The sequence below is a fragment of the Pseudochaenichthys georgianus genome, chromosome 4, assembly GCF_902827115.2.
Source record: "Pseudochaenichthys georgianus chromosome 4, fPseGeo1.2, whole genome shotgun sequence".
Taxonomy (NCBI): Eukaryota; Metazoa; Chordata; class Actinopteri; order Perciformes; family Channichthyidae; genus Pseudochaenichthys; species Pseudochaenichthys georgianus.
This window is the reverse complement of record NC_047506.1, coordinates 41,598,970-41,619,523: the sequence shown is the minus strand read 5'-3', so window position 1 is coordinate 41,619,523 and position 20,554 is coordinate 41,598,970. Positions and strand designations below refer to the sequence as shown.

Below are 20,554 nucleotides of genomic sequence, written 5' to 3'. Positions count from 1 at the left end.
AACGATGTAATAACTTTTAAAACTTTTTCCAGTCACTTGCCCCATGCATTCAGCAGCAGCAGGCCATTCACTTTGATTTCATCCCGTTATAAATGTCATAATTTCGACAATAAATAAATGCTACATAAACGTTATCTTGCACATTTTATCTAACCATCTCCGTTTCTAACTTTCAATATATTTAAAAAGAGATCTCTCTCTCTCATCTGCGTGCGGGGGCGGGGCCTCACAGACACGCTGCATCTCTCTCTCTCGCTCACAGACACGCTGCAGCGCCGTGCAGTGTGCACACAGTTCTGCCGGTAATGAATATTACATTTTGTGAGGAAACTTTCCCACCAATAATTCCAATAAGTATTCCAAAATGTATTCACTTCAGGTTTACGAAAGTAACTGCAATCAGATTACTCGTTTTTCAAATGTAACGCCAGCTGAATGCAGTTAGCCTACTTGATTTTTGTATTCTGATTACGTAACGCCGTTACATGTATTTTGTTACAACCCAACCCTGCTTCTAGATGATCGTGGTGAAGATGATGATTACATTAGGATTACAAATCGGTAGTGAGAGCTGCTGAATTTCCTCCCGTAGGATGTGATATAAAAACAAATCGATTATTTTTGTGGTTGTAAACTCAAGTGGATGAAACTACATTTATTAGTGCTTTCATGTCAATTCGGCGAACATATGATACATTAAATGATCGTGAGGATGATGATCGTTTGTTTGAGCTGGTCTGCATTTCCTGATGAGAAAACAAACGGATGCTTTTTGTAGTTGTAGTACAACAACATGGATTAAACGTGTTTTTTTTACCACAATGTTGGGGAAATTAATGGATAAAATGCACGGATTATTATTATTATTATTCCCACTCCGATCGGGACACGAGGTCCACCGTTTCCCCGCAGCGAGGCTCCCCCGTTGACAGTTTACGTGGGCTGGGTGCAGTGGCGGACTGGCCATCGGGACGAATCCCGATGGGCCGGTACCGAAGTGGGCCGGTCGGATAAGTCACTAGCACATCCCCCATAGGCGGCGCGTGAGGCTCAGGTTTGGGAAGGCTAAATAACTTCTTTTACCTGACGCTGCCCGCCTCCGGCGTCTATAGAAAAGAGATCCACTCAGTGTGCGGAGTTTAAATCTCTCAAGTCATATTACAGGATAAAGGAAATACAGTTTAAACTGCCGTATGCAGAGAAGACGCCGACGTGTCGCACTTATCATTCATATTACATCATCAATCAGATCATCGATCATATAATATCATAATATATCATATATTTCCTTATCTGAGTCAGCTTCTCCAGCCTCATCTGGCCGTGCAACACTCACAGTGTCACAGACTGTATGCAGAAGTATTATTTAACACATTATGTTGACGAAACACTCGAGTCAAATGTAATTAAAGTCAGATCCACGCGTGTCTTAGACGTGAACGCGCTCTCAGCTGGAGAGAGAAACCCTGGCTTGATTTACCGAGTTGATAACCAGCGTCGTAGGACCGCTTAGCGAGATCTCGTTTGTTAGTTTGTTGTTGTTAGTTTGTTTGTTACTCAAACATATCCAGGGTCTGTTGAACTGGCTTCGTAGTACAGGGCACAGGTGGCTCGCAGCGCTAATGTCAAAGACACAGACATTATACATTATATTTGTATTTTACCAGGATGCAGTGACACAAATATTTACATATTTACATTTACTATCTACAGCACCCGCCGCCCCTGACATCCCCCACTCCCCCCGTTGACAGCTTACTAGCGGTACCGAAGTGGGCCGGTCGAGAGTCCCGGGATGAGTTTTAGTCCCATTCCACCACTGGCTACATGACCGTATGATCGCCCATATTGACGCACCTCATTCCTAAACTTAGAAGATACAACATAAACCGATCCCTCAGCCTCATATGAGCTCTCAGACACGTTCAACATTAACCTGTCATCGCTGTCTGAGCTTGCTGCTGTGTGCGCCGTCGTGCGTTTACATCTGACTGTATATATATAAAGGTTTACATGCAGATGCTGGGATCCTGGACGGTGCAGCTGGAGCGCTGTGCCCGCAATGACGTCACCCATCATTTGGCGGGACTTGAAGAATCCGCGAGAAGATCCAGAAAATGGTCAACATTGAAGGATTAATGGTTATCAAAGTACAAATATCCAAAATCAGTTCAGTAACGGTTTTCAAGGGGACAATATTTACTCAAATTGATGGGTTTGGATGATGGGGGAAAACCGTGTCACAGGCTCTTTAAGAGTATCAGATTGTGCTTGCCCATAGATTCCAGGTCACCACTGGTTTTGGATGTAACTGAAAAGGATAGGAGTGACAACTGGTCACTATTTTTAGTGTGCTGGCTTATCTATTTAATTCAAGGCCTACATATGAAATAGAGGTGTAAGCACTCTCACTCACTCTTCCCTTAAAGAACCATGGTTAACCTTGAAATCTCTGTACCTGCAGGTGAGCGTGCATATCTCCGCATTTAAGGAGAGTAAAATCTTCTTCTTTAGCCCGGGCCTCGGCTTCTTCGGTTTATAATCATCGCCTAACAAGACAAAACAGTGCTGCTTAATCTGAGGGCATGTATTAAGTGATCACTGACAAAACGCATACATAAATCATCCCAAATCCAACTATTGCATTTAATACTGATATTTACTATTCTAGTGAACATGCATTTGAGATGGGCCGATGTATCTAATGTCTGAAGCATTACTCACAACATGAACCACTTGATTCACGTGCTCAAAACAGATATTTCATGTAAACGAGACACTTTGCTGATATTTTGCATATCGTCAAAAATGTACCTGCATCTTGAAAAAGGGCAAACCTCTTCCTGTGTGCGTAGCCTCGAAGATGACCAGAAAGCCGGGGTAAAGTGTTGTTAACCCGAATAGAAATGTCATCCGAATCACATTCATCTGAAAGATAGATAGACAATGAGAAAGAAATATTTAACTCAAAGAGAGAAAGGCAAATGAGGAAACTCAAATGATGTGATTATACTATCCATCAGCCAAAGATAGACACTGCATTATTAAGGAGAAAAGCATGTTGGGATCGTGTTTGAGTTCATGCAGTAATTTTATTATCAAGCAAACTGTTATTCCCAGTGTGTGCTAAAGTCTTCTTCCACCTGCTTTCATTCTGAGCAGCTGATTTGCACTCTCCTATTAGAAAAGTGTTCCTGTTAAAGTATAACACAATCTGGTGTCTTCGGGGGGGCTATGTTCACATACACCACCTCACGAGTGTCACAGAGAATTCATAAAACATCACAGATGTGTTAGTCCTATGACAGGAATCTGGCAGAATGTGCTGTGAACCATTTCCTGTGTTATCCCAAAAGATCTAACAAAATTAAAAAGTTAAAAACCTTTTTTCGCTTAAACAATGCTTAGAACAATGTCCTACCGTTAGAAACATGTCCTACCGTTAGAAACATGTCCTACCGTTAGAACAATGTCCTACCGTTAGAAACATGTCCTACCGTTAGAAACATGTCCTACCGTTAGAAACATGTCCTACCGTTAGAAACATGTCCTACCGTTAGAAACATGTCCTACCGTTAGAAACATGTCCATAAGTGTTGAGCACAAATGAGGTTAATATCAATCTAACTTGCCAATGAAAATATATTATCATATGATATTAACATTAACACCGTAATTATATATTTGACCTTATGTATTTCATCAGTTTCAGTACAGGAGAAATAAAGCCATCTTTGCGAGTACATTACAGATGTCACGGTAACACCATAATAACAGCAATAACCATACAATTTAGTTTAAAATAGAACTCAACAAAGAGTCCTTTCATTGTAAATCTTTATCTTTTATCTTATTTCTCTCAGAACCTGAATAAAAGTTGGATTTGGACAGACATTAAACACCGTTGTGAAAACACGGATGATGGGTTTCCAACTCCACATCAAGAGGACCTCATGATTTTTTAATATCAACTTCAAAAGCACTTTGGCGACATTCAGTGTTTTTTCTTTTCCACCAATCAAATGATTGTGGACTATTGTTTAACTGACCCCCACCTGCAGTTTATGTGTAATGAGATATTGAAAATGTGTAATAAAATATTGATGAACGTCAGAGAACTGAAAGCTAGTGTATACACAATTAATAGCAGACCCCCTTGCAATCGAACACAGCTAACAATGTTTGATGTGTAGACATCTCATGAATGATCCAGCTGAGCAGCAGTGTGCTTCCAAGAAAGAGCGGGGGTTCCTGAAATGCTTCATATATCTGGAAAGAGATTTGGCCAAAAATCAACAAAACGGGTACATAAATGCTGACATTTGTATACAATTTTAGGATTTATTTACTTCTTAACTTCCTTCACCTTTTAAAGATACACTTGCAGAGACTTGAAATGTACCTAGGATGCTTTCCAATTAAGCTAACGGGGCCCTCTTGTTCTCAAGTGTGTCTCTCCTGGGACGTGTCTCCATGTTTAATGTTCACAAAGCTCATTATTTTCCTCATACTGCTTTTGCTGCAGCACCTCTGTTCACCCTCTGTCTGAAACCAGAGCCCAGTCTGCTCTGATTGGTTAGCTGGCCAGCTCTGTGGTGATTGGTGAAGCTCTTCGAGATATCCCGCCCCAAAGCCAATCACTTGCAATGTTTTGGAGCGCTAGCCAATAGCAGTGTGAGTGTTACATAGTGATGTCATTATGTTACGGAAGTAAACAAAGGAGGCGTTTTAGGCACCTGGATATAGACCTGGATACAGCGTGGAGGCAGAACCCTGTTCATTCCTATGACAGTTGGGATTTTAACCTTTGCAGACCATTTACATGCACACAAACAGAACACACTACTGGAAAGGGGAAACCCCAAAACGCATAATAGGGCCTCTTTAAGTTACTTTATGTACAATAGTGCGGGGCTTAAAAATACAAAACCACCAAGTTGAAGATGTATCTTTACCGTGAACCCATTCTGGTTCCATCCTGGTGATCTGGGTCTGCTCCATGTAATCTTTGGTCAGAGCATAGAGCTCCCTGGTTCCAGAAGCTTCCTGGTTGTGTCTCGCTGTGAGCTGCATACGTCCCCGTCTCATCTTGAGAAGACCAACTAAAGTGCTGGAAGAAGCCTTGGTGTCTCGTTGTGCTTCAGCCTCCTGTTGTGGCACGAAGCTGTCCAACATGAGAGCGGGGCTCCTCGTGTCATGCTGGGTTTTCAGCGGGATGCCCATGTGCATCAGAACCAGACTATTGCTGCTGATGAACTTCTGAGAGACAAAGGGTGGTGGGGGGGGCTGGTTCTGGAGGATGTTCTGATGTTCCCTTTTGTCCTGCAGCAGTTCATTTAAGATGGACAGTGGAGACTTGCTGGTGCTGGTTGCACTCCTACCGATTCGCTTCAGGTGTCCCCTCACATGGTTGGAGAGGCCGGTCTTAGTATCGAACCACCCGCAGCACAGCGGACATGTGAGCTCTCCTCTGGTGTCTGGCTTCACAGCTGCAAGACCAGATGACATGTGTCAGAACACAGCAACACAACATGATATGTTGATGATAGATCGCTTATTAATGCGCATGCCCACTAGAGTCTCACATACCCAAAAGTCAATTCGAAGTGGCTCTAATATTTCTATTTATCATAATGACAATGTGAAAACAATGTGACCGTGTAAAAGCGGTTGCTCATTGCATCTTAATAAGACTTTATGGAGCTTTATAGTCAGTTTTAGCTCATTGTTAGCTGTTTAGCTGTATAGTACGAAAGCTTTTTTTATAAACTAGTCGTGATTGACCTGCTCATCACGAAATGGTACACAAACTGTTAGAAACTAACTGGTGAACAAAGTGGAACATTCAGCAGATTAAGATCCGGATATATACATTGTACAGAAATATAAGCGCAACACTTTAGCTTTTCATGAGCTGAAATCAAAGATCAAAGTCTTTTTCTATGAACACAACATTTTTCTTGTTTAATACTTTCTGTACTTCTAAAATAAAGACATTGGAGGATCCGAGTGACTTGTAGGGTTATACAATGAAAGGCAGTCACTGATGTACAGTATGTCAGGGACAGCTTATGTAAAGCCTCGTAAATCTTTAAAAGTGCTTTAAAGTAAATTCTGAAAGACCTGTAACCGGCACAGGGGGAATGTGATCCCTTTGTTGGTGTTTGCTAAAATCCTGGCCGCAGCATTCTGATAATGGAAGGAAACCATCCCAGTTCTCGCATGGCCTGCATATTTAACTGACATGTCACCCATTGAGCACGTTTGGGATGCTCTGGATCGGCGTATACCACAGCGTATTCAAGTTCCTGCCAATACCCAGCAACTTGGCACAGCCATCGAAGTGGAGTGGCCCAACATTCCACAGGCCACAAACCTGATCAACTATTGTGACCAGGCACACTGTGCAATCATGCTGTCCAATCAGAATCTGGATACGCCACACCTGTCCGGTGGATGGATTATCTCGGCAAAGGGGACGTTTTTTCAAATTTGTGAATGTCAACCTTTCATAATATCTTCACATGCCAAAAGCGGCATTTTGAGGTTAGGGTTATAAATAACAACAACGATTTTAAGATGTATGAAGTATGCATTCAGATATGCCCACAATGACATCGCTAACACATAATAATAATAATGTTCATCATGTTCACCATATTAGCTTAACATATTAGTTACAATTCAGGACAGAAGTGAATGTTCTGTACCCAAATCTCATGGCAAACTAAACAAAGGATGTCCAGACATTTCACTTAAAAAAATGTGTTGTGTTGAGTTGTTGTTGTTACCTTTTCTAATGTTCCTCATGGTACAGGGGATCCTTCTGCGTGTCCGTGGCTGATGGTCGTGCAGCGCCACCTGCTCTGGTGAAACCATGTGTCGAGCGTTATAGCTCAAGCCGACTCGGTGCAGGTGCCCTCGCACGTGATTGGACAGGCCCACCCCGGACTCAAACATGGCGGGGCAGTACGGACAGGGCTTGTGCTCCACCCCCAGTGAGGGCAACACATCAACACTGTCACTTACAGACATGCAGGGCGACTCTGGGGAATCACCACACACTGGGCTTTCAACGTGCTCCTCTTTGATTACCAGCTGCTCGATGTCACTACAGTCCTCATCTCCATCCTCCTCATTCGTGTACACATGCAGGCTTTGGTCTTTGGCTGAGCACCTCTGCCTCTTTGTGAAATACCTCCGAGCATACGGGTTGCTCACATTCTGGCTCTCTAAGAAGCTGCCTGTAGCTGCACTACTGTCATCACTGGAGTTCTCCCTGCCCTCACGGCCTTTCTCTAACTCCTCATCTGCTGCACACCGTTTCCTGAGCCTCTGGCAAAGCGTTGTCGATATATTACCGTTCATGTTGTCGATAGTGCTATGCAAGGGTGTTGACATTGTTCTTATTGACAGAGAATTTTGGTTTGCTCGCGGTTGTAAACTCACGTTTTCGGGGTGGGTCTCGAAATCCAGACAGAACGTCTGGTCTAATTTAAGATTTCTGGCTGATGGTAAAACATCAGCAGTCGCAGGACGGTTCGCCTGCTTTGAGCTGCCAAAAGCCTCGCAGTCATTGTTTTCAGAGTCTTTTTCCACATAGGTGAGAGCAGTTGCCACATCGACATCTTGCTGTAGGAGGAGTTGTCCATGCCTGTCCACCCTCCACATAGACGGCAAAAGCATGTTTTTAGAGCAGCACTGAAACTGAGGAGGATTTACAGTTCTGTCGCTGGGCCTTTGAATGTAAATGCCCTCTGTTGTCCTGGAGCGGGCCGTTTCTCCGAGAGTCAAGACATTTGGTTTAGACATGGCGATGTTGGGCTTGTTCGCAACCTTTTTATAATCGCCATAGTTTGAACGCAGGTGCTTCAGCTCGGAACATCTTTCAATTATTACTTTGTTTCTGCTTGTGAAAAAACTCATTCTACGCTGAACACGGTCCACTTCCTGTGCATCATTATCATGAGTCATTCTCCTGCACTTAGGCTGGTGTGTGTCGAGGTGTGCGACATGTATGTGTGCTTCAAGTGCCTGCTTTGTCAGAGTAATGTAGTCACACTCCTCACAGAAGTAGTAGTGCTTCAGATGATCATGCATTCTGGCATGCTGGACAGACATCTTAGGGCAGTTACAGCCGAACACACACCGAGGGCACTGCACTTCGGTGCCCCGGTCTGCGGATTCGGTGTTCTTGAGACCTTTGATTTCCTTCATACGTGTTTCCAGTCTCTCTTGGTGAATAATGATGTGACTCATGAGGGAGTTGCTATCACAGAACAGACGCCCACATTCCCTGCATAGAAAGGGCTGAGAGACACCCTCCCTCTTCACCTGATTATGCTCGCCTAAATGATACATCATATGTCTATGGAAATGTCTTTTTTCCTTGAAATTAACATTGCATAGTGTGCATGAAAAGAAAAGTGTCTCTTGTTCCACTTGTTCTTTCTTCAGCTGTTCCACTTTTGAACTGGAATTGTCTTCATCTTCAGGGTCATTCCCCTCATTACAGCCTCCCTGCGCTGTGCTATGAATATGGCGTTTGGAGTCTGAAGCTGTGCTCGTAGAAGTGCCTCTGAGTGGCACGCTGGAATATCTAACATCAGACTGAGTACACGAAGAATCGTCTTTGTTGGCAGTGTCAACATTTCCCAAATCATTGCCACTGGTGAAACAGCAGCGTCTGTATGTGTGATTTAAGCTGTTGTTAACCTTTTCCAGAGAGCCTGACATGCTTTTTACATGTGTATTGTGCTCGCTGTCCCTCTGGTGCATCACGTTGGTCTGCAGCCTGCTGTCACTGTGTGAGAAGCACTCTCTCTCTGAGTCCCATCTGATTACTTTAGCGTCGTCATAATCATCCAAGGAGCTTTCTGACCATTCTGCGTCCCGTGGAGATCTTGTTTTCATTGTCTGTTTTGTCAAAGGTTGGCTAATGTGCATTTCCTCGCCGCCGTCTGCAGCTGACGGCGTGGAACAGGCCAGTTTGGACTCCTTCTCCTCCGAGTGAGACGATGGCGTGTTGACACCTGGCTGTGTGGCCGGGGGTTTTTCGACGGGACCCGCTGTGTTCTTCCAAGCGTCTGATTGAAGCTCACTAGGTGGTGGTAACACCTCGGGGCGCGTGTCCTTCTCCGCTTGCCACGCGGCATCCAGGACATTGTTGGATAAAATAGTGCCTTTGTTCAGGACACAGTGTACCTCTGAGGTGGGGTGTGAACCAGGTCCATTAACAAGTGCTCCTGAAGGCAATGAATTGCCTGCATGGGGAACAGCAGGGACACTGCTGTATACAAATGGATTCGGCTGGGTTCCATTTAAAGGGTTTTCGTGTTCATCTGAGGACAGACCGGCAGCATTGTTCTTCAGGGACAATGTGTGACACTGTAATGGCTCCAGAGTACGACCTGGGCTGTCACACACCCACTCCGCGTCTTCGTCCTCTTGTGCATGTGGCTTCAGATCTGACATCGTGGCAATACTTTCTGAAATATAAAAGAAAATTATTTTAATGAACTCTTTATTTCTAATCATTACAAGCGAGCTCAGTAAAGCAAACACTGTCTTATGATATGATATTATTCTTCATTGGTAGAGCTCCTTGCATGGAAGAGATGCAACACAACGTGGTTTACAACAAGGGAACAATGGACATAAACAAAGACATAAAAGCAGGGATAGAATGTTAAAGGAAAGTACAATGGGAATAAAACCAACTTGATAATAATAGTGAAAGTAAAGTTAAGATGAAATAGAATACTTAGACTGAACAACATAAACCTACTGAATAATAATAATAATACATATAAATAAAAAGTTAAATACATAACAAATCTGTACCCACAGCAATACACACGGCAGCAACACTAAAGTTCTACCAGCATAATATTCATTTTATTTTGGTATTCAACCATCCGAAGATAGTTTGAAGAAAAAACAAAGCACATACAAATTACAAAACGAAACACTGTTGCACAACACATAAAGTAGTTCACTTGTCTCATGCATGCTGATCATTTGGCTCAGTTAAAAAAGTATTTCCCTCCATAAAATGAGAGTGCTTTTATTCCGTGCTGCATTATGATTTTCCAACACCCTCTTTCGCCACTTCTATTCACAACAAACCCCGCTGTTAGCCCCGAATACCCTGGCGAGGATGCTTAATTATGTGAGGGTTCCTCTGGGACGCAACCTTCCTGCGTCTCCACCTCGAGTTCTCAGTCGTCTGCTAAAATTGACCAATTTCCATGGGAACAAAGTACACCTCCGATGAGATCACATTGCGTCTTATCACTCTGTGATGGTGCCAACACGGAGCCCAGCATGAGACTGTTGTTACTTGAATCCTGACAAATTGGCAGGCACACAATCTGTTTAAAACACAAACAAAGACCCGCACAAAGAAGACATATGCCTTCGCAATCAGGGTGGGGAGGGTTACTTTAAATATGTAATCTGTTACAATAACTAGTTACATGTAATCAGTGACCTAATCTATGTATCAACATATAAATGTTATAACCTGATTACTTCCGATTATAAATAAAAATAAGATGATTTTTACGTTAAGTGTGTGTAACAATGTAACCTTAGAAAAGAAGAAACCAAGATATTTCATATCAAACATGTAATAATAATAATAATAATAATACATTTTATTTTTTAGGCGCCTTTCATGACACCCAAGGACACCGTACAATTTAAAAAAATAAAAAAATAAATAAAATAAAAGCTAAGAGGCAACAGAACAAGATAAAAACACAAACAGGAAGATATGTATGTAGTAACAGTAATAGTAAAGTTCTGTTGTTTAAGCTTAATACATGAATCCAAAGCAAGCTGCATTTGTTGTTTAATAAATCAGGTGTTCACCCACTGCATTAAGATATACATGTATTTCAAATAAAGAAGAATTAAAATAGCCTAAATACAAGCCATAAAGAAAATGTATTCAGCACGTCTACCTGTAATATATATCAACCTTTATTTAAAAAAGTGCTGTGTTTAATCGTGCTAGTAATATCAATTGTTTATGTAAGAGTAATCTGATTACTTATTTTTATGTTATTGTAATCAAATACAGTTACCTTTTTTTATATCCTGATTACATACACTCATTACATGTAAACCGTATTTCCCCAACCCTGTTTCTTCCCTAATTATACTATGAACTATTCAATTGGTTATTAAATAGGATCATATTAAGGATTAAATTAAACATGTGTATGCTACATTTTACAACAGATTACACCCTGCAGTCCAGAGCTGATTTATTTCTAAACGTATGCTCTGTGGATTTGACATCCAGGGTGGCTCTCTCTACAGGAAGCTGTGTTGCTAACGAAGTGATAAATTCAGTGCTAATGAGTGGCTTCACTGTTACCACCTCAGAGGTAAAACCTTCCGAGCTTCATATTCTCCCCATCTGTTGTGGTGTAAGAGGTTGGAGGGGAGAACAGACGCTCTCCATTTAAAACCGACTTCACTGTTACCCCCAAACGGCAGGGTGGCAAAACCATCAAAATATCTTGGTTGGAATTGTGTAAGCCTCATTAGCAGCCAACTCACACAACCGCGTCTATATATAACGAGGGTTCAACAGAAATGTAATTTTTATGAATCTATTTGCCTCTATTTACTTCATTTAGTCAATGTTAAAAGGCTGACTTTGCCTGGAGATATTTACAGGGATTATGAGCTTTAATGCTGATAAGCTGTATGCACAGATCAATCTGTGATGAGCCGTGCTAACCTTGCCTGCTACGTTCCCCAAACACTCACCTCCTTTTCAGTTTGGTCAATTAGATTTATGGGCGCCTCATCATCATTGTGTTCTGTTAGACAATAGAAAGCAAACAATCATTAGTGTGAATGCTGTTTACAGCATTCCACTATAGTTCTTCAAATCTTTAATCTTCTTCTCCTTATTTCAACCAATATTTTGCCGTTGAATAACTTTAGCCTATACTTTCAGCTACAGAAACCATTCAAATATCAAAATGTTCAGCATTTTCCGCACATGATGGGAAACTTTTCAAAATATGTTGTACTTTTTGAAATATTCAGCTTTTTAAACTCTTTTTTAACATGTAACTCAATGGGAGGAACCTTCAAATCCTCTTTTACCTACACCGTGTGCCAAATGCTACTCCTTCCATACTTTCAGCTAGAGACTTCATTCCAACTTTAAAATGATCACCACCAAGACCTTCAGCTATAAAACTTGTACTTCAGATTTTTCATATCTTTTACACATTGAGATATTTAACTTAGTTTGGAGCTTGGTAAAGAGGCCTTCTTCAGATTTTAACATTAGTGGGTATTGCGCATCTCATTAAGGCTACACTGATAAAATAAGTAAATAATACTATGATTATGTGTTTAAATTATACAAGAAATTACTAATAATTTTCTTTTACTCAAAATCTCTCTTATTATTTAATGTGTTACTTGAATTTAAAGAGCCTGTGACAGCATCCCAACAACTGTTGTGCAATGAAATATTGGGCTACTAGTCATCTCGAACCGTCAGTTTAAAAAAAAAAAAAGCGATACCGTTCCGTTAAATATCAATAATTTCGAACATCGCGGGGAAATTCCTTCGACTCATTTTGAAGTTTTGGGGGAAGCCGGAAGTGACGTCAATGCGGGAACGCTTCGAGAGCCAAACACGGACACAGTGTGTTGTCATGCGTAGAAATGGTGAATTACTGAGTTTAGGCACGTTAATAACGTGTTAATGAAGTTGACTACAGTATATTCATATTTGTCAGTGCTTTCATGTCAATTCGGCGACGTAAACATAAATGATCGTGGTGAAGATGATGATTACATTAGGATTAAAAATCGGGAGTGAGAGCTGCTGAATTTCCTCCCGTCGGATGTGATATAAAAACAAATCGATTATTTTTGTAGTTGTAAACTCAAGTGGATGAAACTACATTTATTAGTGCTTTCATGTCAATTCAGCGAACATATGATACATTAAATGATCGTGAGAATGATGATTAACAATCGTTTGTTTGAGCCGGTCTGCATTTCCTGATGAGAAAACAAACGGATGCTTTTTGTAGTTGTAGTACACCAACGTGGATTAAACGTGTGTTTTTTTACCACAATGTTGGGGAAATTAATGGATAAAATGCACGGATTATTATTATTATTATTATTATTATTCCCACTCCGATCGGGACACTAGGTCCACCATTTCCCCGCAGCGAGGCTCCCCCCGTTGACAGTTTACGTGGGCTGGGTGCAGTGGCGGACTGGCTATCGGGATGAATCCCGATGGGCCGGTACCGAAGTGGGCCGGTCGGATAAGTCACTAGCACATCCCCCATAGGCGGCGCGTGAGGCTCAGGTTTGAGAAGGCTAAATAACTTCTTTTACCTGACGCTGCCCGCCTCCGGCGTCTATAGAAAAGAGATCCACTCAGTGTGCGGAGTTTAAATCTCTCAAGTCATATTACAGGATAAAGGAAATACAGTTTAAACTGCCGTATGCAGAGAAGACGCCGACGTGTCGCACTTATCATTCATATCACACTGATATCACATCATCAATCAGATCATCGATCATATAATATCACAATATATAATATATTTCCTTATCCGAGTCAGCTTCTCCAGCCTCATCTGGCCGTGCAACACTCACAGTGTCACAGACTGTATGCAGAAGTATTATTTAACACATTATGTTGACGAAACACTCGAGACAAATGTAATTAAAGTCAGATCCACTCGTGTCTTAGACGTGAACGCGCTCTCAGCTGGAGAGAGAAACCCTGGCTTGATTTACCGAGTTGATAACCAGCGTCGTAGGACCAGCCGCCCCTGACATCCCCCACTCCCCCCGTTGACAATTTACTAGCGGTACCGAAGTGGGCCGGTCGAGAGTCCCGGGATGATTTGTAGTCCCATTCCACCACTGGCTACATGACCATATGATCGCCCATATTGACGCACCTCATTCCTAAACTTCTAACAGATACAACATAAACCGATCCTTCAGCCTCATATGAGCTCTCAGACACGTTCAACATTAACCTGTCATCGCTGTCTGAGCTTGCTGCTGTGTGCGCCGTCGTGCGTTTACATGCAGATGCTGGGATCCTGAACGGTGCAGCTGGAGCGCTGTGCCCGCAATGACGTCACCCATCATTTGGCGGGACTTGAAGGATCCCAGAGAAGATCCAGAAAATTGTCAACAGTGAAGGCAGATTAATGGTTATCAAAGTACAAATATCCAAAATCAGTTCAGTAACGGTTTTCAAGGGGACAATATGTACTCAAATTGATGGGTTTGGATGATGGGGGAAAACCGTGTCACAGGCTCTTTAAGGAGTAATTTTGTATCTTCATTTTGATAAGTACATTTAAATCATAGCACCAAGTAAATGTTAACTAAAGTAATGCGTTGACCTACAACCTGTGAAAAGCTAGTAAAATGTACCTGGGCAATTTGAGTAAAGGTGGGCGACGCCCCCGATGACTTTGCGCACGGTACAGACATTTGAAAAAAAGCAGACGGTTCCAGTAGAAGAGATGAAAGCATGAAAGCATGGACCCTCGTCTAATATGAGTACTCGTAGATTTTGAATCATGTAAGTATATTTTTGTACTTTATTAACTCTGTACATCCCTGTTAGCTTGTCAGCTTAATATGGATATCAAACAAATGTTAGCTAACGTCAGTGTTTCAGCTTAGCAATTTAGCTAGTTAGCGTGCTTGCTACTTTAGCCTGCTGTCATGGACGAAGGGACACACAACATGTAGCCTAAGACTTAGTGGTTTAGTAGTTGCTTCAAATTAGTTAACAGTTGGCGAAATTCACCGTTTTGAATAAAACATGTGGCAGTGGGGCACCGCACTAGTAGTTCAGAAGAGTTTTTTTGTTGGTGGTGTTCGCGCTACATTTTCAAATCCTGCTCGGTAGTTAGCAGTGTGTCGCCAAACTGAGTTTTCCTTTACTGTGGAAGTCAAGCCAGTTCACTCACATGCATCCGACTGTGTGTGATGCACATGTGTGCTTTTATTTCTGTACTTAAAGTAATGTGTGTTCGCTACAATAATCGACATGTCTGTTAAACAGCACCACGTTGAAGTTAGACGGAAGCCGTCCTCCCGCCTGATGGCGCTTCTGGAAGAGTCTGCAGAGGAGCTGATTAAAGAGAACCAGGTAAATGTTCTGCTTGATTTGTGTTAAAATGTGTCTGCTGTTCTGTTTGTACATGAATATCTCTATTCTCTAAAGGTAAGTAGGCTACATCTTGCCAGTATGTGAAAAACCTCTTCAGTCTCCAGTTTTTAAGTTAACATTTAGATAAAGTACATTGGAATCTAATTTGACTGTATAATATTTATATATATTTTCAAACTTACTCAATTTCAATGTTTAATATTCTGATTCAAATGTGTTTTTCAGGAGAATTGATAGTTTGAGCTTGTAGAACCCAATTATTTAATCAGGTTCACTTCCTGTTGGGAACAAGGCAAACATTTAATGAACTGAGCTTCCTTACTTGTGGTCATACTTTGACCGTAACAAATAAGAGTTAATATAAATTCCCATATCCACACTGTAGCTATATGATATAAAGCCCTTTGAACCTTTTGAAGCTTCTTTTTGAACCCATCCCCTCTGCTTAAAAAGAACATGGCTACTTAAACACTAAATTAAATAGCTAACCCAACCCAATCAGTTTAGTAAATTCACAGAAAGGTTTACACTGATTTACATGTTTTGACAGAATGGAGGCAAAGATATTGTGGAGAAAGGACTATGCTGAGTGTCGTGAAGATCCATGTCCCCCATGAAGTGCAGCAAAAGAAGACGCCACACCTCCCAACGTGTCCATCTCCATCGAGGGAGAATAGTGTTGTTTTAAAAGTGTAACACAGTTTTATTGAATAAGAATTGCATTTGATGTTACTTAATAATTATAGTTAAATATTACCTACATATTTATTAAATGAAAGATAAGAATAGCAAGTAAAAATAACCTGAAAAGCCAAATATGTTTTACTGAAGATTTGTAATAAGATGCACATGTAATCTTAAGTAAAATCTACTATACAATAGTAAATAAAATGTACTTACAAAACTGAGTGTGACAGTAAAGTTTACTTAAGTGCCTTTAGTAACAAACACTTCTTAACTGTAAATAGAAGCTATTTGAAATATGCGTTGTTAAATTTACTTAGGTTTTCTGCATGCGTTTTCTTACCTCGATGTTCCTAAGTAAATCTTACTCCCCGTTTTTTTCAGTGTAGAGTGTGTGATGTCACAGCTAGAGTGGAGGACAGCTTGAAATGTGCCTTACATTTTTTTTTAACTGCCATAATTCAAACCCTACACTCCTGGGACATAATTGTATGCTTCAATTGTAGGAAAACATCTCTTAGCTTGAAAAATTCAAAAAATGATGCAAAAAAATGAAACAAAATGCCTCTTGAGGGCATGAAGTGACAACAAAATTCAACATGTCTCCATTAAGGCCCATTGTAAATTAAGCCCGATCTGTCCTCAGAGCAGCAGCTGCACACCTTTAGTAAATCTGCCAAAAATGCCACATTATTGACCCGAAAGTACACAAACAGCAGACTCAGACACTTGTCGGGGTCCTGAGATGCTGCACACGTTGACATTTTGCCAATATTAGCTACCGTTTTTTAACTATAGTTAGAAATGTAAGAGCTTTATTTCTCATTCAGAACAATGGAAAGGCTCTCCTTTCACAGCACACATCTCCCTGGAAACCTTTGATCTCTGGGCTCACCTACACAGATGTTTGATAACGTCGTCACCATAAGATAAGATGTATGGAAGCAAACAAGAGACAGAAGTATTTGAATTTGATCAGACACCGAATTTATAGCATTGAAAATAATTACTTTGAAAATCATGTATCTGAATTTGTTTTGCTCCGAATGTACCTATGTGAAATACAAATGTAAAAATTCAAGTAAAACAATTTGAATGTTCAAATTCAGATCCCAAAAATTCAAGTGAAAAAAATTCGACGTCAAATATTTCGGTGTTTAAAATTCGATGTCAAAACATTCGGTGTATAAAATTCTACGTAAAAAATTGCGATGCAGCATCATCCGGGCTACTCAGGCAGGATAAGCAATCGAGCCCAAATGCAATCAAACCGACTTCTGGCCTATCAGAGCCAAGCGGCGAACCCTGGGACAGTGCGGTGAAGTCCAATGCTGCAAACTGTAGGCGATGGATGCAGATGGGAGCAATTCCCGTAGACCCTATGTTAAAATGTCCAACTTAACATCAGAAAATTAACATGTTTCTAGCCTGGATCCACAAAAAACATATTCTGTATAGTTAGATTCCCCCTTCATGACAACGGGACTGCTACTCCTAGCTCCTCTGTCTCATTGCTAGCTCCGTTAGCTCCATTGGCTCCGTGATGCTACAGGGGCTCAGCTCATGAGAACACTACTTGAACTCGGCTGTGTTTGTTGTGTTGTTTCCTGGTGGACTATTCGTCATGCAAATATAGGATTTATCTGCGGTTAAAACAGACCGTCCATGAATGCAGTTTCTTCGGTAAGTCAACCCTGCGTAGGCGTACTTTATGTTATGTTACTGGTGTTTTTATTAAGCTAACGTCAATGAATGTTTAGAGTTGGGTTAGCATTTGAGCAATCGTAGCTCCATCTGTGCTAACGATGCTATGCGTAGCATCCAAGAGTGTAAAACATTAGTTTTAACTCCCTCCAAAGATGTTCTATGGGATTGAGATCTGGAGACTGGCTTGGCCACTCCAGGACCTTGAAATGCTTCTTACGAAGCCACTCCTTCGTTGCCCGGGCGGTGTGTTTTGAATCATTGTCATGCTGAAAGACCCAGCCATGTTTCATCTTCAATGCCCTTGCTGATGGAAGGAGGTTGTCGTCACTCAAAATCTCACGATACATGGCCCCATTCATTCTTTCCTTTACACCAGTGCTTCTCAAAGTGTGGTCCGCGGACAACTGGTGGTCCGTGAGCGCCCCCTAGTGGTCCGCGAGTATATTGGTAACATTTCACATTTTAAATAAATACATTTCCGCACTCTCGCGGGAATATCTCCGCAATGGAGCGAGCTAAAGTTTCACTTTCGATGGCATGATATAGCCCAGCACAACACCTTCATCACACTTGCTACCACTTGTTTGTACCATTTTCAGGCGATTTGTAATCTGTTCTAGAAAAACGATGCGATTTTGGATATTTGTGGAGTTAGGTGGTCCGCGAGTGTTTTTTTATTGGTTAAGTGGTCCTTGGTATGAAAAAGTTTGAGAAACACTGCTTTACACGGATCAGTCGTCCTGGTCCCTTTGCAGAAAAACAGCCCCAAAGCATGATGTTTCCACCCCCATGTTTCACAGTAGGTATGTTGTTCTTTGGATGCAACTCAGCATTCTTCTCCTCCAAACACATCTAGTTGAGTTTTTACCAAAAAGTTCTATTTTGGTTTCATCTGACCATATGACATTCTCCCAATCCTCTTCTGGATCATCTAAATGCTCTCTAGCAAACTTCAGACGGGCCTGGACATGTACTGGCTTAAGCAGGGGGACACGTCTGGCACTGCAGGATTTGAGTTCCTGGCGGCGTAGTGTGTTAATGATGGTAGCCTTTGTTACTTTGGTCCCAGCTCTCTGCAGGTCATTGACTAGGCCCCCCCGTGTGGTTCTGGGATTTTTTCTCACCGTTCTTGTGATCATTTTGACCCCACAGGGTGAGATCTTGCGTGGAGCCCCAGATCGAGGGAGATTATCAGTGGTCTTGTATGTCTTCCATTTTCTAATAATTGCTCCCACAGTTGATTTCTTCACACCAAGCTGCTTACCTATTGCAGATTCAGTCTTCCCAGCCTGGTGCAGGTCTACAATTTTGTTTCTGGTGTCCTTTGACAGCTCTTTGGTCATGGCCATAGTGGAGTTTGGAGTGTGACTGTTTGAGGTTGTGGACAGGTGTCTTTTATACTGATAACGAGGTCAAACAGGTGCCATTAATACAGTTAACGAGTGGAGGACAGAGGAGGCTCTTAAAGAAGAAGTTACAGGTCTGTGAAGCTGACAATTGAGCGGCCCGACCAAGCAAGGAGGCAGAGGCAGAATGTCCAAAATACAACCCGGTGTGGGCATTTATTAAGTCAGGAACACATGACACACAGCCTCAATCCTGCTGGTTCTCCCTGACCACAGCCTGCAGCCACAAGGATCTCACACACACTCTCTCCCAAACAGAAAAACCCCAGAGCCTAAATGCCCAACCCAATCAACCCAACAGGACACAGGTGAGGGGGGAGGAGACACCACAGAGCACCAGGTGCACACAATCAATGGCAACAGACATGGGGAAAGGGAAACACATTTCAAAATAAAATACCATAAACACTACATCAATCAATAATATAAACTGTATAAACATGTGCACATATGCAAGGCCCGAAGCCATCAGTGACAAAGTTACCTTCGTCACAGTGACCAAATACTTATTTTTCTGAGGAATTTACCAATTCATTCATTAAAAATCCTACAATGTGATTTCCTGGATTCTTTCCCCCCATTCTGTCTCTCGTAGTTGAAGTGTACCTAGGATGAACATGACAGGCCTCTCTCATCTTTTTAAGTGGGAGAACTTGCACAATTGGTGGCTGAGTGGCTGACTAAATACTTTTTTGCCCCACTGTATATATAATAATAATAATAATAATAATAATAATATTCAGGGGAATTCAGGTCCATCTTAAAGGACAGAGAACACGACACCATTGGTAGATGTGAGTGCTCGTATATCCTAAAATCGTTTTAAATGTTGCCAGTTTTGAATGATTTTAATAGTTTGTTTTACTTTGCATATTGACTGGCTAATGTGCCATTTTATTTGTGTTTTACAGCTGTATTTGTCTGCCTGTCATGTCTGTGTTTTATCAGTTGTAACTTTGTACATGCTGCCCTTCTTGGCCAGGTCGCTCTTGGAAAAGAGATTTGAATCTCAATGAGTCTTTTACCTGGTTAAATAAAGGATATATTCAATTCAATTCAAAACCTTTATTTATCCAGGTAAAATTCCATTGAGATCAATGATCTCTTTTTCAAGGGAGACCTGCAGCAGTAGGTTCCACAAGAAGACATAAAAACATAAACAACAGAACAACAAAAGGACATCATACAGCAAAATGTACAGGGATTACAATTTACATATTTAACCACATGTACAGCATCTGATTTTGTAGCATCCAACCGAGCTTTAAAAACATGTAGTGGTACTAGCTTGGTAATTTTCCATTCTTTTTGCAGACTGTTCCAAGTTAGTGGAGCTGCACATCTAAAAGCTTTCTTCCCTAAGACAGTCCTAGCACTTGGCACATTTAATAAAACCACAGCATGCGATCTCAGGCAATAAGTACGTTCAATTCGCCGAGAGATCAGGGAGCAGATATAAGATGGTAGTTTATCCAACATGGCTTTGTAAATGAGAAAGTACCAGTGACTGAGCCTCCGTACAGTAAGTGATGGCAAAACCGCCTTGGTATACAGG

General features: G+C 41.5%; 1 protein-coding gene across 3 annotated transcripts in view; it reads right to left on the bottom strand.

The window, feature by feature from the left end:
• The window catches only part of znf644b (zinc finger protein 644b), a 63,791-nt gene that overhangs the window by 5,259 nt on the left and 37,978 nt on the right, over window positions 1-20,554 (bottom strand). Inside the window, exons 3-7 of one of the 3 annotated variants that reach the window (XM_034080305.2) lie at window positions 11,785-11,837; window positions 6,792-9,488; window positions 4,956-5,489; window positions 2,815-2,928; window positions 2,459-2,549 (exon numbers count right to left, since the gene is read on the bottom strand). In XM_034080305.2, the coding sequence (XP_033936196.1) occupies window positions 2,459-2,549; window positions 2,815-2,928; window positions 4,956-5,489; window positions 6,792-9,474 (3,422 nt within the window). In that variant the 5' untranslated portion in view covers window positions 9,475-9,488; window positions 11,785-11,837. Of the gene's footprint in view, window positions 1-2,191; window positions 2,312-2,458; window positions 2,550-2,814; window positions 2,929-4,955; window positions 5,490-6,791; window positions 9,489-11,784; window positions 11,838-20,554 lie in introns of those variants that run through there. The other 2 variants (XM_034080307.2, XM_034080298.2) reach the window with 2 other exon arrangements.